At 41.0% G+C, this 25,657-nt stretch overlaps 1 protein-coding gene across 1 annotated transcript; it reads right to left on the bottom strand.

Moving 5' to 3' along the window:
* Nucleotides 1–22,287: 22,287 nt before the first annotated feature.
* LOC122436460 (zinc finger protein with KRAB and SCAN domains 4-like) lies at nucleotides 22,288–23,535 on the bottom strand. Its single transcript, XM_043460255.1, has one exon. It carries the CDS (start codon nucleotides 23,495–23,497, stop codon nucleotides 22,325–22,327), a length of 1,173 nt encoding a protein of 390 aa, XP_043316190.1. The 5' UTR covers nucleotides 23,498–23,535; the 3' UTR covers nucleotides 22,288–22,324.
* Between the last annotated feature and the right edge of the window lie 2,122 nt (nucleotides 23,536–25,657).

The following is a 25,657-nucleotide window of genomic DNA, read 5'->3' on the forward strand; positions in this document are numbered from 1 at the left end:
TATGTCAGAGCATGTTTTGCCTATGTTCTCCTCTAGGAGTTTTATATTTTCTGGTCTTAAACTTAGATCTTTAATTCATTTTGAGTTTATTTTTGTGTATGGTGTTAGAAAGTGTTCTAGTTTCATTCTTTAACAAGTGGTTGACCAGTTTTCCCAGCACCACTTGTTAAAGAGGTTATCTTTTTTCCATTGTATATTCTTTCCTCCTTTGTCGAAGATAAGGTGTCCATAGGTTCATGGATTTATCTTTCTATTTAGCTTTCTATTCTGTTCCATTGATCTATATTTCTGTCTTTGTGCCAGTACCATACTGTCTTGGTGACTGTGGTTTTGTAGTATACTATGAAGTCAGGCAGGTTGATTCCTCCAGTTCCATTCTTCTTTCTCAAGATTGCTTTGGCTGTTTGAGGTTTTTGGTATTTCCATACAAACTGCCATATGACCCAGCAATCTCACTTCTAGGCGTATACACTGAGGAAACCAGATCTGAAAGAGACACGTGCCCCCCAATGTTAATCGCAGCACAGTTTATGATAGCCAGGACATGGAAGCAACCTAGATGCCCATCAGCAGACGGATGGATAAGGAAGCTGTGTATACCATGGAATAGTAATATACACCATGGAATATTACTCAGCCATTAAAAAGAATTCATTTGAATCAGTTCTAATCAGATGGATGAAACTGGAGCCCATTATACAGAATGAAGTAAGCCAGAGGGATAAATACCAATACAGTATATTAACACATATATATGGAGTTTAGAAAGATGGTAACAATAACCCTATATGCAAAACAGAAAAAGAGACATAGATGTACACTGCTTGTAGACCCTTTTGTGGGTCATGAGCTGGCCTGTGGAAATGGACGACATGATAGGGTAGGACCCAGAATTTTGAAAAGGCCAAGGTTCTTTGAAAAATGCAGTCTGGGAGGAAGAAGCCCAGAAAGTAGGCCTGCTGCACTGGAGACTCGTTTCACACATGTGAGAAAGATACAGGGGAACATCCTAGACTAGTATTGCCTAGCATCAGCCCATCAGCTAGGACCCTTCCTCACAGAGTTTGGCACATGCTGGGACCATGTGAGAGAAATGCCCTCCTAAAATATTTGTTGTAGTTAACCTCTGGAGGTTGCTTATGCACAGATGGACTGATTTTTTTTTTTTTCTTTCCTCCTTGATGACTCAAGGTGCCAGAAATCAGTTTTACTCGGTCTACATTACTTGCCTAGCATTCAGGTATAAAATATGAAATATATATATTTTTTTCATTAATTTTTATTAGTTGGAGGCTAATTACTTTACAATATTGTAGTGTTTTATGTCATACATTGACATGAATCAGCCATGGGTTTACATGTATTCCCCATCTCGATCCCCCCTCCCACCTCCTTCTCCACCCGATCCCTCTGGGTCTTGCCAGTGCACCAGGCCCGAGCACTTGTCTCATGCATCCAACCTGGGCTGGTGAGCTGTTTCACCCTAGATAATATACATGTTTTGATGCTGTTCTCTCAAAACATCCCACGCTCGCCTTCTCCCACAGAGTCCAAAAATTCTGTTCTGTATATCTGTGTCTCTTTTTCTGTTTTGCATATAAGGTTATTGTTACCATCTTTCTAAACTCCATATATATGTGTTAATATACTGTAGCTATCCGCATCACGTGGCCAAAGTATTGGAGTTTCAGCGTCAACATCAGTCCCTAAATGAACACCCAGGACTGATCTCTTTTAGGAAGGACTCGTTGGATCTCCTTGCAGTCTAAGGGATTCTCAAGAGTCTTCTCCAAAACCACAGTTCAGAAGCATCAATTCTTAGGCGCTCAGCTTTCTTTATACCCAACTCTCACATTCCATACATGACTACTGGAAAAACCATAGCCTTGACTAGATTGATCTTTGTTGGCAAAGTAGAGACTTTGCTTTTTGATATGCTATCTAGGTTGGTCATAACTTTCCTTCCAAGGAGTAAGCAACTTTTTTAATTTCAGGGCTGCAATCACCATCTGCAGTGATTTTGGAGACCAGTAAAATAAAGTCAGCCCCTGTGTCCACTGTTTCTCCATCTATGCCATGAAGTGATGCGACCAGCTGCCATCATCTTAATTTTCTGAATGTTGAGCTTTCAGCCAACATTTTCACTCTTCTCTTTCACTTTCTGCCATAAGTGTGGTGTCATCTGCATATCTGAGGTTTTTGATACTACTCCTGGAAATCTTGATTCCAGCTTGTGGTTCATCTAGCCCAGAGTTTATCATGATGTACTCTGCATGTAAGTTAAATAAGCAAAGTGACAATATACAGCTTTGAAGTACTCCTTTTCCTATTTGGAACCAGTCTGCTGTTCTATGTCCAGTTCTAACTGTTGATTCCTGACCTGCATACAGGTTTCTCAAGAGGCAGGTCAGGTTGTCTGGTATTCCCACCTCTTTCAGAATTTTCTGCAGTTTATTGTGATCTACACCGTCAAAGGCTTTGGCATTGTCAATAAAGTAAAAATAGATGTGTGTTTGTTTTTTTTTTTTTTTCTTTTTTCTGAAACTCTCTTGCATTCTTGATGATCCAGTGGACGTTGGCAATTTGATCTCTGATTCCTCTGCCTTTTCTAAATCTAGGTTGAACGTCTGGAAGTTCATGGTTCACGTATTGCTGAAACCTAGCTTGGGGAATTTTGAGCATTATTTACTAGTGTGTGAGATGAGTGCAATTTTGCGGTAGTTTGAACACTCTTTGGCATTACCTTTCTTTGGGATTGGAGTGAAAACTGATCTTTTCCAGTCCCGTAGCCACTGATAAGTTTTCCCAATTTGCTGACATATTGAGTGTACCACTTTCACAGCGTCATCTTTTAGGATTTGAAAGAGCTCATTTGGACTCCATCAGTTCCACTAGCTTGGTTCACAGTGATGCTTCCTAAGGCCCACTTGACTTCACATTCCAGGATGACAGCTCTAGGTGAGTGTGAGTGATCGTATCCTCGTGATTATCTGGGTCATGAAGATCCCTTTTGTACATTTATTCTGTGTATTTTTACCACTTCTTCTTAATATCTTCTGCTTCTGCTAGTTCCATATAATTTCTATCCTTTATTGAGCCCGTATTTCCGTGAAATGTCCCCTTGGTATCTCTAATATTCTTGAAGATATCCCTAGCCTTTCTCATTCTATTGTTTCCCTCTATTTCTTTGCATTGATTGCTCAGGAAGGCTTTCTTATCTTTCCTTGCTATTCTTTGGATTTCTGCATTCAAATGGGTGTATCTCTCCTTCCTGCCTCTTTTCTTTTCACAGCTATTTATAAGTCATCCTCAGACAGCCATTTTGCATTTTTGCATATCTTTTTCTTGGGGGTGGTCTTGCACCCTGTCTCCTGTACAATGTCATGAGCCTCCGTCCATTGTTCATCAGGCACTCTGTCTATCAGGTCTAGTCTCTTAAATCTATTTCTCACTTACACCGTATAGTCATAAGGGACTTGATTTAGGTCATACATAAATGGTCTAGTGGTTTTCGACAATTTCTTCAATTTCAGTCTGAATTTGGCAATAAGGAGTTCATGATCTGAGCCACAACCAGCTCCTGGTCTTGTATTTACTGACTGTATAGAGCTTCTCCACCTTTGGTTGCAAAGAATATAATCAATCTGATTTTGGTGTTGGCTGTCTGGTGTTGTCCATTTGTAGAGTCTTCTCTTTTGTTGTTGGGAGAGGGTGCTTGCTATGACCAGTGTGTTCTCTTGGCAAAACTCTGTTAACATGTACCCTGCTTCATTCTGTACTCCAAGGCCAAATTGGCCTGTTACTCCAACTTAAGTTCCTACTTTTGCATTCCAGTCCCCTCTAAAGAAAAGGACATTTTTCTTTTTCTTTTTTTCTTCCTTCCTTCCTTTCTTTCTTTCTTCCTTCATTCCTTTCTTCCTTTCTTTTTCTTTTCTTTTCTTTCTTTCTTTCTTTTTGGTGTTACTTCAAAAAAAAGTCTTGTACATCTTCATAGAAGTGTTCTACTTCTGCTTTTTCAGCATTACTGGTTGGGCCATAGACTTGGATTACTGTGATTTTGAATGGTTTGCCTTGGAAATGAGCAGAGATCATTCTGCCGTTTTTGAGATTGCATCCAAGTAATGCGCTTTGGACTCTTTTGCTGACTGTGATGGCTACTCCATTTCTTCTAAGGGATTCCTACCCACAGTAGCGGATATAGTAGTTATCTGAGTTAAACTCATCCATTCAATTCCATTTTAGTTCACTGATTCCTAAAATGTCGACGTTCACTCTTGCTATCTCCTGTTTCACCCGGTCCAATTTGCCTTGATTCATGGAACTAACATTCCAGGTTCCTATGCAATATTGTTCTCTACAACATCAAACCTTGCTTCTATCACCAGCCCCATCCACAATTGGGTGTTGTTTCTTCTTTGGCTCCATCCCTTCATTTTTCTGGAGTTATTTATCCACTGCTCTCCAGCAACATATAGGGCACCTACCGACCTAGGGAATTCATCTTTCAGTGTCCTATCTTCTTGACTTTTCATACTGTTCATGGGGTTCTTGAGGCAAGAATGTCGAAGTGATTCCATGGGGTTCTCAAGGCAAGAATATTGAAGTGGTTTGCCGTTACATTTTCCAGTGGAACACATTCTACACTTTTAGAGAAATAGAAATTAAAACTGCAATGACATATCACCTCACAGAAGTCAGAATGCCATCATCAAAATGTCTAAAAGCAGTAAAGGAATTTTTGGAGAGGGTGTGGAGAAAAGGAAACACTCTTGCCCACTTTTTGTGGGTATGCAAACTAATATGGCAACTATCACGACAAATATATGGTGAAACAGTGGAAACAGTGGCTTACTTTATTTTGGGGGGGCTCCAAAAATCACTGCAGATCGTGACCTCAGCCATGAATTAAAAGACACTTGCTCCTTGGAAGCAAAGTTGTGACCAACCTAGACAACATATTAAAATGCAGAGACATTACTTAGTAAACAAAGGTCCGTCTACTCAAGGACATGGTTTTTCCAGTAGTCATGTATGAATGTGAAAGTTGGACTATAGAGAAAGCTGAGTGCAGAAGAATTGATGCTTTTGAACTATGGTGTTGAAGAAGACTCTTGTGAGTCCCTTGAATGCAAGGAGATCCAACCTAAAGAGGGACTCCTTTAGGAGTCCATCCTAAAGGAGATCAGTCCTGGCTGTTCACTGGACTGATGCTGAAGCTGAAACTCCAATACTTTGGCCTCCTGGTGAGAAGACCTGACTCTTTGGAAAAGACCCCGCTGTTGGGAAAGGTTGAGGGCAGGAGGAGAAGGGGATGGCCGAGGATGAGATGACTGGATGGCATCATCGACTCAATGGACATGGGTTTGGCTGGACTCCGGATGTTGGTGATGGATAGGGAGCCCTTGCTTGTGCGATTAATGGGGTCGCAAAGAGTTGGACACGACTGAGCGACTGGACTGAACTGAACTGATTGACGACCCTATATGCAAGACAGCGAAGGAGACATGGATGTAAAAACAGTCTTGTGGAATATAGGGAGAAGGTGAGGGTGAGCCAATATTAGGGAACTACTTTGAAACCTGTATATTACCCTATGTCAAATCGATGACAAGTGCAAATTCATTGCATGAAGCAGGACACTCAAAGCTATTTCTTTGCAAAAGACCAGAGGAATGGGTTGATGATGGAGGTGAGAGTGGGTGAAGGGGATTTTGGACATATGTACACCCAAGGCTGACCCATGTCAATGTATTTCAATAAACCCCACACAATTGTAAAGTAAGAAGCCTCCAATGAAATAAAATTAATTAAATCAAACAAAGGAAGAAAATAATGTATATTTCAAATTTATACATGATGCTAGGCAAGTAACATAGACTGAGTAAAACTGATTTCTGGCACCTTGGGTCATCAAGCAGGAAAGAAAAAAAAAAAAAAAATCTGTCCACCTGGTCATAAGCAAGCTCCAGTGGTTAACTACAGCAAATATTTTAGGAGGTCATTTCTCTCACATGGTGCCATGTGTGACACACTCTGCGAGGGTCCTGGCTGATGCTAGACAACACTAGCCCAGGATGTTCCCTTGTATCTGTCTCACTTGTGTGGAATGTGTCTCCTGTGTTGCAGGCCCACTTTCTGGGCCTCCTCCTCCCAGGCTCTGCACTTTACCAAAGGACCATGCTATCTTCTAAATACTGGGTCCTACCCTACCATGTCATCAATTTCCACAGGGCAGTTCATATCCCACAGGCTTAAAGAGGTCAAAGACAGTGGTTTAAAAGCCCTACCCTACTTGACTTACTCTGCGTGACTACTTAAACGACACCACCAGTTCCTGGTACAAATACACACAACAACAGAGTAGAGACTTTGAGGTTTTTTTATGTCTCTTGAGGTAATTGCAGATTTGTGGAGCCACCTTCCTGAATTATCAATGACCATCATTTCCTCATTCTTCTCCTGGACTGTGAGCTACAGAGATACATTGACTATTCTCCCCCAGTCTGTACATGTTGTGTGCATCCTTTCCTAGTTGCTCCCCATTTCATGTCCTTGGCTTTCATCTCTGTGTCTGCAGTAGACTGGACACACACACACACACACACACACACACACACACACATACACACACACACACACACACACACACACACACACACAGAAGCATCCCAAATGCGGTGGACACAAACACATGCAATGCATGTACACACATATGCAAGGCCCAGGGGCCCAGATGCAAACAGGGAACACGTGTTTCAGTAGCTGAAGATGCTGTGTCCAGCAATGTGGGAGATAACATCAGCAGGCACTATTTGGGATTTTGGGATACCTGTGCATTTCTTCCAACAGATCTTCAGTTATGTACACAACCAGCCCAAAGCCACTTCCAACATTGTATGGTGGTAGAGAATGGCCTAACAGTGGATGTGGAAATTCATAGAATATGCCAAAGTCAGCATAAAAGTGAAGTGGACACCAGAGATAAATCCCTTCCAACTGATAGGCCTTCCCAGGGTGAGGGGCAGGATTGAAGAACCCAGGCAATTTCAAACTCATTGAGCATCAGGATGTTTGTGGCTGGTAGGACCCATTGGGCTGGATCATTCTGACAGTGGTACTTCATTCACCCTGCCTCCATCAGAGGCACCTAGGACTCTCATGCTGTAACTACAGCTTCTTTAAGTGAAACTTGGTCATATTAAACCCCCAAGGCTCCTGTCACAGCCTGTCAGCTGCAACCTGCATGACCCAAGTCCAGGCTCTGCAGTCAACCTGCATGAGCCTACATTTCCCCATTTGGGAAAGGAGAGAGTCCTGGCCTCTACACTTCAGGTCCTACCACCTGACCCCTACAAAACCCATGTTTCTGTCACTTATCTTGAGGTAGTACTGTAGAGGATCGAACCACAGATCTTCATGAATGATCTGTTGGCAACACAAACAAGGTGATCATGGGGCTGATCAGGCCCCAAAACCTCCTGTGAGCAGTCAAGAACTCCAACCAATTGCCAATTCTGAGGAGGCCCAGTGCAACGCCACCTCAGAAATAGCGAGTCAGCTTATAAACTTGCAGATTTCTCTTGTGTACTTTCTTTTGCCTTGCTACATTTCTCTTTCTCGTTAACTTACTATTTAACTTTGATGTGTCTTCATATGTGTCTGTGTTCATCTTTCTAGAACTCTCTGCTCTTTCTCTTCCTGAAATTCTAAGTTTCTTTCTTTCTTCAGGTTTTGGAACTCTTCAACTGCTTTCTATGTCTTCCTCTCTCAGACCCCAAATATTTGGATGCTGCTACTCTTGATGCTGTCCCAGAGAGTCTTTAAACAGGCCTTTATTTGGAAATTTGTTCATCCATTTAATATTCTGATTGGGTGCTTTTCAACACCTCATCTCTGTTATTTCTTTCTACTGTGGTTTCTGTTTCATTATTTTATTCTTTGCCTGAGTGGTTCTTTTCTTCTTCTCATTTCTTGTTAAAAGGTTTAGTGTGTCCCTCTACATTTTTCTCGATCTGATTTTGCATTCTTTTTATTGTTATTCTTCAATTCAATCTGTTAAGTGATTTCTCTATACAATTTTTGCTTCTTTATGTTCCTTTTTTTCTTTCTCCTTCATTGGAAACAAATACACATGCCTTCTCATATTTTTTTTTTAAATCTTTCAGTTTGTTTGTGAAATAAGGTGAAATTAACCAATGACTGTCATGGTAAAGGGGTGGTCTTATGTGGGAACAGTCCTGTGTAGTCTACATTTGCCCAGTGGTTTTGCTTGGAGAGCTGGACATGACAATAGTGTGCGTCTTGTGACACATCAGTGTGTCCTGGCAGTGTTCACACTGGCAGGAGATGGTGTTGGAGACAGAGGGCTTATTGCCCCTGACAGGTATTATGGGGCTATTGCTCTGCTCAGTGTCCAATAACATGACTTGAGGTTGGGAATTTCTCCCAGTTTTCAGGAACAGCACTCTTGAGGGTTGAGTCTGAACTGATTCTGTTTCTCCTGAGTTCATTCTCTTTCCTGTCTCAGGAATGGCAAATTCACCCCAGATGGAAGCAGGTATGGAGCAAGAAGAACTAGAGTAGGTGTTGAATGTGGTTTGGGGCATGGGGTACACACTGTGGTGGTCCTGGGAAGCTGGCCAGCATTCTGAGCAGGTTCCCTCCGATTCTTCTGCATTGCTTTGGAGACAAATGCGTGTGTACACGCTCTTCAGTAGTGGAGTCCAAGTTTTTTAGAGTCTTACTGCTCATTGTACTGGCTTTCAAACCAGCTAGTGGGTTCATCTTCCTGATGTCAGATCCCAGGCCTAGGATCCCATTATACACTCTGAACCTGTCACGCTGTGTTGATTCTCCAAGCCCATAATATCCATCTCCTCATGTGTGTCCTTTTCTTGGGGCCCAGCTCCCAACCTGATTGCTTATCCTCCCTTGTTTCCTGACTCTATGCACATCTTTATTACAGCATTGGTTGTATGCTGTCTTTTGCCCATAATGCTAGTTATGTTCTGTTAGTTTTCAGTGAGTTGCTCTAAATGTAGAGACATTTTTAATGGTGCTGATTGTGGCCTTCTCATACTCCACCAGCTTCTACTTTCCCAGGAATGTGGTTGTACTAGCCAGCGGGTTTTGACAGAATGGTCTCACATTAAAATGGTAAGCTTTTGGCCAATAATTCTATGTGTTTGCCAGGTCAAATGAAATAATGAGGGAATCATATTGGACTGTCATTTCTTGATTAGGTGAGCAGATGGAAGTAGATAATGAGATGATTCATAAGAGAAAATAGAAAAAACACTGTCTTAGAGTATATAAGCTTGAGGACTGCCAAAGAGATCCAACAAGGATGTTTGGGAGAGAATACTTTTTATATGAGGATGAAGACTCAGTGTGTGAGAGTTTAGCCAGGTGAGGGTATGGAGCTATTGTTTTCCATCCATTTTGCAGACTCCTTGGCTGAAAGCACTTTAAGCAGTGTCTCTATAAGAATCTTGTCAAAATACTCCTGTAATCTAGCTGTGTTGGGTTGAAATCTCCAAAGAACATTTTGTTAAAGAGTCCAATGTTGCGTTTTCTGAGAGTTAAAGTGCTTTCTCTGGTCAGAGTAATTTATATCTATTGATTCAGGGAAACCGGAATAAATCTAGTAAAGAATGTGTTTATCTGTCTTGAAGAGGAATTGTAAATGTCAATGATTATGGCATCAGAGCTGAAAGGCCCAGCAGAAGGGAGTAGTGGCAGATGAAATCACTCTGCAAGGGGGACCATTAGCAACAGCCTAGGAATCTGTCAATGTGCAGATATTTGCAAGACCCCTTTTTGTGACCTTCTGAAGGACTAAGGACTTCTTGAGGTGAAAAACTACAAGCTTAACCAATTGGGTTGTACTATCCTTTACTACAGAGATGCCTGAGGCCAGGAAGCATACCACCAATCTCCAGGAAGATTGCATTGTTTATCATGATGATGTTGCTACTTGCAAATGACACTGGCACTTACCATTCTGAATCTGTTGGCACCAAATGCCTACACAAAGCACAAGAAAAGGGGAAGTTGATCTTCCTTCCTAAGTGGGGGAACCTAAAGGCCCTCTTGCAAGGGTCTGAGCATGTGGGAAAACACATCAGCTGAATTTTTCAAAGGCTTATACCATCAGGTGGTTGTTGTGACTCAGTCTCAAAGTCATGTCCTTGTCATCACACTTTGCATCCCTAGGGACTGCAGCATTATACATTTCTCTTTCCTTCCCTATCTCCTGGAGTTTGTCCAAAATATCTGTTTAGGCCTTTCCTAAAGCTACCCTTTCCATTTTATCAGCAAAGTATTCTAGTTGGCCTGGGCATCTATACCACTTGACATTGCAGGAACTGTGTACAGAGAAATAGTACTGGATGTGGACTGGTTAGGGACTTGTAGTCTGGATAAAAATGAGAAACAAACAGAATGCCTCTGCTGCCTTTCACTTTGCATGGATCCATCGTATTCCTAATGCCATGCTATTTATCTTGTCCTGTTTAAGCCGTGGCACTACACATTGACACTGTCCTTAACAGTAGAGATCTCGGTTTTAATTACCATAAGAATATATTTTCTTCATGTTTACAGCTTATAGCCTTGCAGAAGATATGAAGAAGAGGTTGCAAGAATACACTGAAGAACTGTACAAAAAAAGATTATCGTGACCCAGATAATCACGACGGTGTGATCACTCACCTAGAGACTGATGTCCTGCAATGTGAAATCAAATGGGACTTAGGAAGCCACTGTAGGGACAAATCTAGTGGACATAATGGAATTCCAGTTGAGTTATTTCAAATCCTAAAGGACGATCCTGAGATAGTGCTGCACTCAATATGAAAGCAAATTTGGAAAACTCAACAGGAGCCACAGGACTGGCAAAGGTCAGTTTTCATTCCAATCCCAAAGAAAGGCAATGCCAAACGATGCTCACACTACCACACAGTTGCAGTCGTCTCACATGCTAGTAAAGTAATGCTCAAAATTCTTCAAGTCAGACTTCAGCAATACATGAACTGTGAACTTCCAGATGTTCAGGCTGGTTTTAGAAAAGGCAGAGGAACCCGAAATAAAATTTCCAACATCCTCTGGATCACTGAATAAGCAAGAGGGTTTCAGAAAAACACCCATTTCTGTTGTATTGACTATGCCAAAACCTTTGACTGTGTGGATCACAACGAACTGTGGAAAACCTTTCAAGAGATGGGAATACCAGACCACCTGACCTGCCTCTTAAGAAACCTGTATGCAGGTCAGGAGAAGCAACAGTTAGAACTGGACATGTAACAACAGACTGGTTCCAAATAGGGAAGGGAGTACATCAAGACTGTATATTGTCACCCTGATTATTTAACTTATATGCAGAATACATCATGAAATACCCTAGGCTGGATGAAGAACAAGCTGGAATCAAGATGGCTGAGAGAAATATCAATAACCTCAGAGATGCAGATGACACCACCCTTATGGCAGAAATTGAAGAAGATCTAAAGAGCTTCTTGATGAAAATGATAGAGGAAAGTAGAAAGCTGGCTTAAAGCTCAACATTCAGAAAACTAAGACAATAGCATCCAATTCCATATCTTAATGGCAAATAGATGTGGAAACAGTGGAAACAGTAGCTGACTTTAGTTTCTTTTTTTTGGGGGGGTGGGCTTCAAATTCACCGCAGATTGTGACTGCAGTAATGAAATTAGTTATTCACTTATTTTTCCATTTATTTATTTTAATTGGAGGCTAATTAATTTACAATATCATGGTGTTTTTGTTTTTTGTTTTGTTTTTGTTTTTGTTTTTTGCCATACGTTGACATGAATCCACCATGGGTGTACAAGTGTTCCCCATCCTGAAACCCCCTCCCACCTCCCTCCCCAGCCCATCTCTCAGGGTTATCCCAGTGCAGCAGCCTGGAGCATACTCTCTCATGCATCAAACCTGGACTGGTGATCTGTTCCACATATGATAATATACATGTTTCAGTGCTATTCTCTCAAATCATCCCACCCCCTCCTTCTCCCACAGAGTTCAAAGGACTGTTCTATACATCTGTGTCTCTTTTGCTGTCTCACATATAGGGTCATCATTACCATCTTTCTAAATTCCATATATTTGTGCTAGTATGCTGTACTGGTGTTTTTCTTTCTGACTTGCTTCAGTCTGTAAAATAGACTCCAATTTTATCTTCCTCATTAGACTGGATTCCAATGCATTCTTTTTAATGGCTGAGTAATATCCCATTGTGTATATGTACCACTGCTGTCTTATCCATTCATCTGCTGATGGACATCTAGGTTTCTTCCATGTCCTGGTCATTATAAGAAGTGTGAACCCATCAAATTAAAAGACACTCTTTGGGAGGAAGGTTATGACCGACCTAGACAGCATATTACACAGCAGAGATATTACTTTGCCAACAAAGTCTGTCTAGCCAACGCTATGGTTTTTCCGTAGTCATGTATGGATGTGAGAGTTGCAGTATAAAGAAAGCTGAGTGCAGAAGAATTGATGTTTTTGAACTGTAGTGTTAGCAAAGACTCTGGAGAGTCCCTTGGACTGCAATGAGATCCAAACACTCCATCAGTCCTGAGTGTACATTGGAAGGGCTAATGCTGAAGCTGAAGTTTCATTACTATGGGCACCTGATGCAAAGAACTAACTTTTTTGAAAAGACCCTGATTCTGAGAACGATTTAAGGCAGGAGAAGAAGGAGACGACAGAGGATGAAATGGTTGGATGGCATCACTGAGTCAATGGACATGAATTGGAGTAACCTCTGGGAGTTGCTGGCCAGGGAGGGCCAGGGAGTCCTGGTGTGCTGAAGTCCTTGGGATCACAAAACGTCAGACATGACTGAGTGACTGAACTGAACTGAATGGAACTGATAGCCTTTCCGTAGGCAGTAGTGTTAGCATTGGGACCCAACCCACTCTCCTTAAATCCCCTTCACTTTGATGTGTGGAGAGACATCACACACACACACACACACACACACACATACACACACACACACACTAATAGGCCCTTCAGGTCTTTATAACTATCTGCCCAACCATCTTATTAGAAGATAATGGCTTTCAATCTGTTACTGTGTGGAACACATTGACTTGTTATTGCCCTAGTGTCACCCATAGCAGTGACACCAGACCTCAAGCACCATGCGGACTTCCTGGTCATTATTACCCACATGGGAAGACTAAGGACTTAGCCAATTTCACTTAAAAGATATTCTCCTGGGTTAAGGACAGGGAAGCAACCTAGATGCCCATCAGCAGATGAATGGATAAGGAAGCTGTGGTACATATACACCATGGAATATTACTCAGCCGTCAAAAAGAATTCATTTGAATCAGTCCTAATGAGATGGATGAAACTGGAGCCCCTTATACAGAGTGAAGTAAGCCAGAAAGATAAAGAACATTACAGCATACTAACACATATATATGGAATTTAGAAAGATGGTAACGAAACCCTATATGCAAAACAGAAAAAGAGACACAGAAGTACAGAACAGACTTTTGAACTCTGTGGGAGAAGGTGAGGGTGGGATGTTTCAAAAGAACAGCATGTATACTATCTATGGTGAAACAGATCACCAGCCCAGGTGGGATGCATGAGACAAGTGCTCGGGCCTGGTGCACTGGGAAGACCCAGAGGAATCGGGTGGAGAGGGAGGTGGGAGGGGGGATCGGGATGGGGAATACGTGTAAATCTATGGCTGATTCATATCAATGTATGACAAAACCCACTGAAATGTTGTGAAGTAATTAGCCTCCAACTAATAAAAAAATTAAAAAAAAAAAAAAAAAAAAAAGATATTCTCCTGGGTTAACTTCAAGGGCAACCATGCAGTCTTATTGATTATCAGTTGTTTTTTGTTAGTCTTAGCCCATCCACAGAGTTCTATTGGCTCGAATTCTGGGGCATTTACCTTGCCTCTACTCCTTGCCCTAAGATTTCACAGACATTTTCCCGACCAGAGATGGTGGGCCAGCCCTTGTCATTTTTATTATGATTTCAGGACATTCCTTACTATCAAACATTCAGAACCAGTTCAAAATCAAGCTTTCTTACTCTAAGGTCCTGAGGAGTACCACAGCACATCTATAAGCACGAACAAAGTTGACAGAAAAGAAATAATATGGCCATGGAGTCTGCATTTTCTGTGTTCTGACGTGGGGAACCTCAGATTACGATGGTTCCCATTGTGTTACTGAATTCAAAATAATAATAATAAAATAAAAGCAGGAATTAAAGTGAGGGGGGAAAGGAGCACGTTCCTTCAAAATGGTACTTATCTAGATCAGTCAGGAATTTCTAAAATGGGTATATTATGGGTGAGGTGACATGGCTGTTTTACCAAATTGTATAGTTGATTTCAGGATACCTTTGAACAGGATGCCTTAATAAAATTCAGATTTTCTTGTAGCTACAGCCATCTTGGGAATATAATTCAGCATATCTGTATAACCGGTTAAAGATTTTGGAAAGCTAAAATTCCTGTGAATGAACCAATGTCTTTAAAATAAATAAATAAAGGAGTTTTAAGAGAGCACACAGATTGCCATACATCCATAACAAATAAGTAAAAGACATTGGGTGACAAATACGATGGGTGTTTTAAAGAAACAATGGAATAGAATAAATGCATAAAAAATTAAGACACTACAACATGTAAAATACACAGGTACATAGCATGGGTAAACTAGACAGAGTTGATTGTTTATGGTTCTGTCCCACCTTTTTAAAAGTGATTTTTCTTTTGGGGAAAAACTTTCAATCTTTCTACATTCACTTGTACACCAGTTTATGATGCACACTCACTATTATTTTTATTGCTCTCTTGTTAATAAGTGTGTTATGAACTTGAATACACTTTTCCAGGATTTGCATTGCATTTGCCATTAAGGTGTACATGTTTCGAGTTCTACTTTTGACTTCCAAGTTAACGTGAGATTCATTAAGAATAATGATGCTTATAAAAATGTTAATATACTTTTAAAATGTAAATTCTTTTGGAGTATACTTGCTTTACATTATTTGGTTAGTTTCTCCCCTAAAGCAAAATTATGGAATGCTGCAGGCCTTTGGGTCACAAAGACTAGTATACGAGGTAGTGACTGAACAGCAACCATACATCTATCCCTTCACTTTTTGACTTCTTTCTGATTCTGGTCACCACAGTGTATTAAGTAGACTTCCCTGTGCTATACATGTACATCAAAAATATATATGTGTCAGCTGTAATCTCCCAAATTCTACCACAACTCGGCTTTTCATCCTTGATAACCATATATTTCTTCTCCTTGGCTGTGTCCCTACCTATGCTTATCATAGACAATCATATATACGAGTTTTACCTAGATCCCGTATATTTGTGTTAAAATGTGATATTTCTTTTCTTCTTTCGACTTAGCTTCATTATATATGACACTGTTCCAGTCCACCTACATCTATCCAGTTTACCTGATTTAATTCCATCTTAAGACTGTTGCATGCATGTACCAACTCTTTTTATCCGTTCGTCTGCAGGTGGATATTTCTGTTGCTTCCGTGTCCTGCTATTGTAAATATTGCTGCCATCAGTTTTGGGGTTGTGCATCTTTTGGAGTTATTGTTTTTCTCAGTTAAATGGCAAGGATTGGGACTTTTCGATCATATTGTAGCTTCATTCTTTCTTTTAAAGGATTCACTATTCTCTGTTGTAGTCTATCAATGTACATTGCCAGCTACAGTACACGATAGTTCCCTTTACACCACACCCTCTCCAGCCTTTATTTTGTGTAGATATTTTTGATAATGGGTATTTGGACAAATGTGAGTTGATACCCCCACTGAAGGTTTTATTTCCCTTTCTCTCACAGTTAGCGATGCTGAGCATCTTTTCATAAATTATCGGAAATCCGTATGATTACTTAGGATAAATGTCTATTGCATCATCTGTTCATTTGTTTTAGTTCGGTTGTTCATTCTTCTGTTATTGAGCCACATAAGCTGCTTCCAAATTTTGGAGATTGCTCTCTTGTTGTTATCTTCAGTTGCAAATATTTTTCCTATAATGAGACTACATTTCTGTCTTGATTATGGGTTTGTTTTGCAAAACTTTTAATTTTATTTTGGTCTCATTATTTATTTTTGGTTTTATTTTCATTTCCCAAGGAGGTAGGTGAAAAAAAAAAAAAAAAAGTTTCTACTGCATTTCATGTCACGATGTGTTCTACCTATGCTTTCCTCAAATATTATTGATTTACATTTCTGGCATTATATGTAGGTCTTTAATCCATCTTGAAATTGTCTTTTTCTATGGTGGTAAGGAGTGACTAAATGTGATCCACTAGAGGAGGGAATGGCAAACCACCCCATTGTACTTGCTATGGGACCTCCATGAACTGTACAAAAAGGCAACAAGGAATGACACCAAAAGATGCATCTTCCAGGATGGTAGATGTCTAACATACTACTGGGGAGGAGCAGAGGGTAATAACTAATGGTTCCAAAAAGCATTAGCTGGTTTTCCCAAAGTGGAAATAAACCTCATTGTAGATGTGTCTGGTGATGAAAGTAAAATCAAATCATGTAAACAACAGTATTGTAGGGGAACATGCCCAGATTTTCCAGCATAACTTATCAAATATATTATCTTCTTTCCATTGCAAATTGTTGCCTCCTTTATCATAGATCAGGTGATCATTTGGGCAAGAGATTCTCTTAGGGTTTTCTGTCTGTTCCATTGACTTTAATCCTGATTTTATGCCAATTGCATGCCATGCTGATTACTATGGGTTATTTTATTTATTTATTTATTTTTTGCATAGACTAAATTGGGGAAACCTGAGTCCTCCAGCTCAGTTTTTCTTTCTCAAGTTTGCTTCGTTATTCAAAGCCTTTGTGTTTCCATCAAGTTGTAAATATTTTTGGTTCTAGTTTTGTGGAAAATGTCATTCATAAATTAATAGGGGTTGCATTGAATCTGTAAGCTCCTTTTTATAGTGTTGTCATTTTCACAATATTGATTCTTCCAGTCCAAAGAATAGTATATTGCTCATTCCATTTTTGTCATCTTTCATTTGTTTTATCCATACCTTGTTCTTTTCTGTGCACAAGTTTTTGTTTTTGTTTTTCCATTTTTCCCCCCTCTGTTTAGGCAGGTTCATTCCCAGAGATTATATTTTTCTTGTTACAATGGTGAACTAAATTGTTTCCTTAATTTTTGTTTTTGGTTTTCTGTTGTTATGCATAGGATATTTCTTTCTGTTTATTTTGTATCCAGAAACATCCCTAAAGTCATTAACTATGTCTATTAATTTTCTGGTCGCATCTTACAATTCTCTGGCATAGCAATATATGTTTGCAAAGAGTAACAGTTTTATCCCTTCTGTTCCAGTTTGCTGGTAATTTTCCTCTTCTTCTTCTTCGCTGATTGCTGTAGCTAGAAGTCACAAGATTATGTTGATTAACAGAGGTAAGAAGTGGCAACTTTGTCTTTTTCATGAACTTAGGCAGCATGTTCAAGATTTTACCTATGAGAAACATGTAAACAGTGGTTTTATCCATACGTGGCCTTTATTAAGTTGAAGAAGGTTCTCTCTGTTCCCACTTCTTCTACAGCTTTTATCATAAATGGGTGCTGAATTTTCTCGAAGGCGTTTTCTGCATCTATATCTTAGATGGTTTCAAGAGATTTCCTTGGAAACACCTTTGTTATCTTTCACTGTTCTTTCCTCCTTTGGCCACCTGATGCAAAGTGGTGTCTCATTAGAGAATGCCCTGATACTGGGAAAGATTGAAGGTGAAAGGAGAAGTGGCTGGCAGATGCTGAGAGGGTTATAGTATCACCAACTGTATGGACATGAGTCTGAACAAATTCTGGGATATAGGGAAGCTAAGACTGATGGGACACAGGCCATGGGGTGGCAAAGGGATGGGCATGAACAACTGACTGAACAGCATTAGCAACACATTCTCTCCTGTTACTGACAGTACTAGTTATTCTTGACTACTTCATTCTCTATCCCACCATACCCTATCTATATCTCAGTTACACTAATTTTACCACTTACCATGCATAGATTCAGCCACATTTGTTGTCATTATTGTCCCCCAGTCACCAAAAGTGTATGTGATTTCTCAAATACACATGATCCAGTGGTCTCCTAACCATTCTCAGCAGCGATTTATGTTCTTCAGGCACCCTCTACTTTGCTATAGCCAGAGAAAATTGTCATTCACCAGCTAAGCCATGCGACAGGAAGCAAGTTCTTGCAGATAAATAAACTTTTAGGATTCTGTATTCTATCATTTTTTCAATCTTCACATTGTTCCTTTAAGTTTCATTTCTTCAACCACACTGAAATGTCAGTCTGTGCTCTGTTCTTCTCAGTCCCACTGTCTGTGAAGACACTGTTCTTCTGTTTTCCTTGATCTTTCTTTTTTAGAAATGTCTATGAGATCTTATTTTAAATTCTTCAGCAAGGTTTTTTTTTTTTTTTCAGTTTATAAATCATTTTGAGCTTTTAATTTTAGACTGACCAGTTTGATGAGCTTTGATAGATTCTCCTTTCCAAATGGAAAATATCATGACAACCCACATCTATTTTAGCTTCTGATTCTACTTGACTGCATTCAGGAGTAAAGGATTGTATCAGTAATACAACTTGAATGGGTGTACATCTTAGTCACTGAGTCATGCCTGACTCTTTGCAACCCCATGGACTGCAGCCCATTAGGCTGCTCTGTCCATGGGCTTTTCTAGGCAAGGATATTGGGTTGGGTAGCAATTTCCTTCTCCAGGACAACCTGAATATTGGAACCAAGAAGAAACAGAATTTTTAAGCTTATCAATCTTAATAAATTCTGGAGTTGCAGAAACAATTCCCTCAAAAAATGAACAACAACAACAAAAAATCTTGATTGTAAGTTCAAATGAACAACGTTGGTTGCCTATCCCAAGATCAGCTTAAAAAAAATCATTGGTTTCTATGAAAAAACATATTTTTCAGTTACTAATATAGCTACGGAATTAAAAAAAAAAAAAGAAAGAAATCTCAGTCATCTATTTGCCTCTATTTATGATAGAGGAAAATAATGGAACTTCTCCTGAAGAGAAATTGAGGCTAGGTATGAATCTTTTTCATTTTTTTTTTTCTTGGTGAATGTTAGTTGGCATTTTAGCTGGTAATTTTTTTTTTTTTTCTATCAGGATTCTTTAAATCAGGGTCCACACTTGCTATTCAACCCCAGGAATATGGTAGGCACCGAGAGAGAGCATCAGAAGGCAGACAGACCAAAACCACAATCACAGACAACTAGCCAGTTGGATCACATGAACCACAGAACTTTCTAGCTCAGTGAAAGTAAGCCATGCCGTCTGGGGCCACCCAAGATGCTTGGGTCATAGTGGATAGGTCTGACAGAATGTGGTCCACTGAAGAAGGGAATGGCAAACCATTTCAGTATTTTTGCCTTGAGAACTCCATGAACAGTTTGAAAAGGCAAAAAGATAGGAAACTGAGAGACGGACTCCCCAGGTCGGTAGGTGCCCAATATGCTACTGGAGATCAGCGGAGAAATAACTCCAGAAAGAATGAAGGGATGGTGCCAAAGCAAAAGCAACATCCAGTTCTTGATGGGGCTGGTGATAAAAGCAACGTCTGACACTGTAAAGAGCAATATTGCATAGGAACCTGGAAAGTTAGGTCCATGAATCAAGGCAAATTGGAAGTGGTCAAACAACAGATGACAAGAGTGAACATTGATATTCTAAGAATCAGTGAACTAAGATGGACTGGAAAGGGTGAATTTAACTCAGATGACCATTATATTGACGACTGTGGGAAAGAATCCCTTAGAAGAAATGGAGTAGCCATCAAGTCAACAGAAGAGTCTGAAATGAAATATTTGAATGCAATCTCAAAAATGACCGAGTGATCTCTGTTCGTTTCCAAGACAAATCAATCAATATCACGGTAATCCAAGTCTATGCCCTGGCCAGTAATGCTGAAGAAGTGGAAGCTGAGTGACTCTATGAAAGCCTACAAGACCTTCTAGAACTAACACCCCCAAAATATGTCTTTTTCATTAAAGGGCGCTGGAATGCAAAAGTAGGAAGTCAAAAAACACCTGGAGTAGTAGGTAAACTTGGCCTTGGAGTACAGAATGAAGCTGGGAAAAGGCTAATGTAGTTCTACCAAGAGACTGCAATGGTCATAGCAAACACCCTCTTTCAGCAACACAAGAGAAGACTCTACACATGGACATCTCCAGATGGGCAACACCAAAATCAGATTGATTATATTCTTTACAGCCAAAGGTGGAGAAGCTCTATTCAATCAGCAAGAAAAGATCAGGAGCTGACTGTGGCTCACATCATGAACTCCTTATTGCCAAATTCACACTTTAATAGAAGGAAGAGGGGGAGAACACTAGACAATTCAGGTATGACCTATGTCAATCCCTTATGACTCTACAGTGGGAGGGAGAAATAGATTTAAGATAGATTTAGATTTAAGAACAGATCTGATAGACAGGGTGCCTGATGAACTATGGTTGGAGGTTCGTGACATTGTACAGGAGACAGGAATCAAGACCACCCCGAGAAAAAGAAATGCAAGAGAGCAAAATGTCTGTCTGAGGAGGCCTTATAATTAGGTGTGAAAAGAAGAGAAGTGAAAAGCAATGTAGAAAAGGAAAGATATATGCATTGAATGCAGAGTTTCAAAGAATACAATGAGAGAAATGAAAGCCCTCCTCAGCGACCAATGCAAAGAAATAGAAGAAAACATTAGAATGGTAACGACTAGAGATCTCCTCGAGAAAATTAGAGATAACAAGGGAACATTTAATGCAAAGATGGGCTCAGGAAAGGATAGAAATTGTATGGTCCAAAAAGAAGCAGATGCTATTAAGAAGAGGTGGAAAGAATACATAGAAGAACTATACAAAAAATATCTTCACGACCAAGATAATCTGGAGGGAGTGATCACTCAGACTCACCTAGGGCCAAAATCCTGAAGAGTGGAGTCAAGTGGGCCTTAGGAATTATCACTACAAAAAAAAAAAACAAAAAAACAAAAAAACTAGTGGAGGGATGGAATTCCAGTTGAGTTATTTCATTTTGTTTTCATTTATTTTTATTGGTTGGAGGCTAACTACTTTACAATATTGTAGTGTTTGTTTGTTTGGTTGGTTGGTTTTCCATACATTGATATGAATCAGCCATGGATTTACCGCCATCCTGATACCCCCTCCCACCTCCCTACTCATCCCATCCTTCTGGGTCTTCCCAATGCGCCAGTCTCCTGCATCCAACCTGAGCTGCAGATCTGTTTAACCTTTGATAGTATACTTGTTTCAATGCTATTCTCTCAGAACATCTCGCCTTCTCCCACAGTCCCAAAGTCTGTTCTGTACATCTGTGTCTCTTTTTCTGTTTTGCATATTGGGTTATCGTTACCATCTTTCTAAATTCCATATATATGCGTTAGTATACTGTATCTTTACTTCTGGCTTACTTCACTCTGTATAATAGGCTCCAGTGTCACCCATCTCATTAGAACTGATTCAAATGAATTCTTTCTAGTGGCTGAGTAATATTCCCCTGTGTATATGTACCATAGCTTCCTTATCCATTCATCTCCTGATGGGCATCCAGGTTGCTTCCAAGTCCTGGCAATTGTAAACAGTGCTGCGATGAACATTGGGGTGCATGTGTCTCTTTCAGATCTCGATTCCTCGGTGTGTATGCCCAGAAGTGGGATTGCTGGGTCATATGGCAGTTCTACTTCCAGTTTTTTTTTTTTTTTTTTTTCAGAGCTATGAAGATCGTTTCACTGGTATATTTAATAAATGTTTATAGCACCTGTATACAAGGCACAGTGGGGTGGGGATAAGACATCACTGATCCAACCAACAGGTGAGGGATTCATTAGAGGCAAAGTGAACAGAAACACCAGCCCCCCAAATCAGAAAGTCATCCACCCAGAAGACATCATAAAATGCTGACTGAGAGTGATTAATTAGACAGCCTGGAAGCCTGTTTAAGTCTAAAAGGTGAGAACTATTTCAGGTCCAACCTCTTTCAGACAATGCTCCCATAGCTTCCTATCAAACAAGTTTTTTTTTTTTTTTTTTCCCAATCACCTTCTAGTTTGTATAAGAGAATTCATCTCAACCAGACTCTATTTTCTAACAAACACCTGATGATATGTGGTGGGAAATAAAGTTCAGCTCACAGTTTTCTAGTCAGCAAGGGTTCCAGGGTGGCTTCAGTTCAATGAGGAAGGAACATCAACTCTGGCATGTAAGCCATGGGTCACGGAGATAGAATTTTTTTTCCAACGTGGCTTCTCTGATGTTGAATAAGGTATGAAGTTCGGGTGAAGCCTTTTCCACATGTATCACACTGAAAGGGCTTCTCACCCGTGTGGATTTTTTGATGCTCAATAAGGCTTCTATTCCTAGTGAAACTTCTCTCACACTCATTACATTTATAAGACACAGGAGCCTCAACATTTTCCCACTGGCTTTCCTTCCTCCCCTGACTCTCCCAGGTCTGTCCAGGGTCAGGATTCTGAAGGTTTTTATTACCATGGATCCTCTGATGTCTCAGAAGATGTGAATTCCGCCTAAAGGCTTTACCACACATGTTGCACTGGTAGGGCTTCTCCCCGGTATGGATTTTGTGATGTTCTAGGAGGCTGCAGCTCTGGCTAAATGTTTTCCCACAGTCATCACACTCGTAGGGCTTCTCCCCAGTGTGAGTTCTCTGGTGTTTGATAAGGTTTGAACTGTGACTAAAGACCTTGCCACATTCTTCACATTCATATGGCTTCTCACCAGTGTGAACTCTCTGATGAATGACGAGAGCAGAGCTTCCGATGAAGGTCTTGCCACAGTCCTCACATTCATAGGGCTTCTCCCCAGTGTGGATTCTCCTGTGCTTAGTCAGGCCTGAACTCTGAGCAAAAGTCTTTCCACATTCATGGCAATAGTGCCGCCTGTTTCCTGCGGCACTTTTCTGCTTTCTTTGTAACTGGCCCTCCTGTTCACCAGCTTCTGCACATGCAGGAATCTGGCCAGTGGCTTCCCCCAGGTGGCGTGGTATCTGCCCAGGCTCCTGTGTTGGATGATCCTCATCTGGAGGCAGCTCTCTGATCTTCGGTTGCACCACACCACCCAAGGAGGTCAGGCTGCCACAGTTCTCCTGCCTTTTATCTCCATACAAGTTCACCTGAGATGAATCCAGCTGTGTCCATCCAGGGGAGACAGTCAGGGCCACATCTTCCATTTTAAATGGCCCCTGGGACCCTGGGGCGAACCTGGTCGCTACCACGGCGGCATCTTCTCTGCAGCGCCCCCCAGGGGCAAGCCTTGGAACCTGGAGAACTCTGTCTGGACTGGATCCCAGAGATTCACGCTTGAGCAGAGCCTTCACTGGCTGCAATTGGATATTTTGTGGCCTCTGAATGGGTGTCAACACTGCCATCTTGCAACAGAGCAGTTCTTGCCCCTGGCCACCACCTGGGACCTTAAAAGTACTCCCAAAGCACTGGCTTCTGCTGCACTGGGTATCATCTTGTCAGGATAGGCAGAGTGACCAGCAACTGGTCTAAGGGTGAGGACGTCATCCAGAATGTGACGAGGAGATGGTGATTGTGCTGGAGGATCTGGAGAGAAAACCTGGCTGTCTGCAATGCAGGAGACCTGGGCTTGATCCCTGGGTTGAGAAGATCCCCTGTTCTGTGTCTGGCCATTATTTCTTCTTTTGGCCCCTGGCATCACAGATTTCATCTTTCTCATGCCCTCCTCAAATTATTCCCTCTTCATATACTTTTCAGATACACACCAACTTCATATTCTTGCATTTCATTTGGAAGATTTTCTCCCTCCTAACAGGTCCCTTCTTTTCATTGGATTATTATTTCAGATGGAAAACTCAGCAGTTCCAAAGAAAATATAGGGTTATAAAGGATGGTATGTAGAACACTGCAAGCATTCACCAGGATCACACAGCTTGGATTAGACCAGCTCAGCCACCAGGTGGATCTTCTGATGGCGGATGAGATTGCAGTGGCGGTTAAAGCTTTTCCCACACTGGTTGCAATGGTGAGGGCGCTCCCCCGTGTGACTTCCTCCCAGTGCTGGGGCGGGACACCCCACCCCCTCGCCTTTTCCAGGCGGGGCACCCCACCCCCTCGCCTTTTCCAGGTCTGCAGAGACGGCCCGAGAACCTAGACACATTTCTGTTTTGCAAACCTGTTGTCACCTCCCAGCTAAAAGGAAGTCGAGAACCGTGGTCTCATCCCAGAGGAGTCTTAAGAGGTGGAATGACCCAGGCTGAGGGCAGAGAGTTGGTGCTAAGGAAACATTATCCTAAGAGAGTGGAACCATGTGGGAAAGTGTCTTATGGACAGACCTGGGAGGAATCACAGCACGGGCCCCGACATGGAGAAATCAGTGAACATAAGGGTGGGGTAGAGAGGCACTGGGGAAACCCTGTAGGAACCAGACCACACAGATGTGAGGAATGTGGAAAGAGCTTTGCTCAGAGCTCGGGTCTGGTTCGACATCAAAGAATTCACACTGGAGAAAGACCCTATGAGTGTAATGAATGTGGGAAAACCTTCAGTCGGAGTTCAGGTCTTTTTAATCACAGAGGAATCCACAATATTCAGAAACGGTACCACTGTAAGGAGTGTGGAAAGGCCTTCAGCCAGAGTGCCAGTCTCATCCAGCATCAGAGAATCCATAAGGGAGAAAAGCCATATCAGTGCAGCCAGTGTAACAAGAGCTACTTCCAGTTTTTTAAGAAATCTCCACACTGTTCTCCATAGCGGCTGTGCTAGTTTGCATTCCCACCAACAGTGTAAGAGAGTTCCCTTTTCTCCACACCCTCTCCAGCATTTATTGCTTGTAGACTTTTGGATAGCAACCATGCTGACTGGTGTGTAATGGTGCCTCATTGTGGTTTGATTTGCATTTTCTCTGATAATGAGTGATGTTGAGCATCTTTTCATGTGTCTGTTAGTCATCTGTATGTCTTCTTTGGAGAAATGTCTGTTTAGTTCTTTGGCCCATTTTTTGAATGGGTCATTTATTTTTCTGGAATTGAGCTGCAGGGGTTGCTTGTATATTTTTGAGTTGAATCCTTTGTCTGTTGCTTCATTTGCTATTATTTTCTCCCAATCTGAGGGCTGTCTTTTCACCTTGCTTATACCTTCCTTTGTTGTGTGAAAGCTTTTAAGTTTCATTAGGTTCCATTTGTTTATTTTTGCTTTTACTTACAATATTCTGGGACGTGGGTCATAGAGGATCCTGCTGTGGTTTATGTCGGAGAGGGTTTTGCTTATGTTCTCCTCTAGGAGTTTTATAGTTTCTGGCCTTACATTTAGATCTTTAATCCATTTTGAGCTTATTTTTGTGTATGGTGTCAGAAAGTGTTCTAGTTTCTTTCTTTTACAAGTGGTTGACCAGTTTTCCCAGCAGCCCTTGTGAAAGAGGTTGTCTTTTTTCCATTCTGTATCCTTTGTCAAAGGATATTCTATATCCTTTGTCATCTTTGTCAAAGAAAAGGTGCACATAGGTATGTGGATGTATCTCTGGGCTTTCTATTCTGTCCTATTGATCTATATTTCTGTCTTTGTGC

This window comes from Cervus canadensis, chromosome Y (assembly GCF_019320065.1).
Source record: "Cervus canadensis isolate Bull #8, Minnesota chromosome Y, ASM1932006v1, whole genome shotgun sequence".
In the NCBI taxonomy this organism is placed as follows: Eukaryota; Metazoa; Chordata; class Mammalia; order Artiodactyla; family Cervidae; genus Cervus; species Cervus canadensis.

What these genes read in the sequence shown, in the direction of transcription:
- LOC122436460 (XM_043460255.1), bottom strand. Translation starts at nt 23,497, where the DNA reads ATGGCAGTGTTGACACCCATTCAGAGGCCACAAAATATCCAATTGCAG.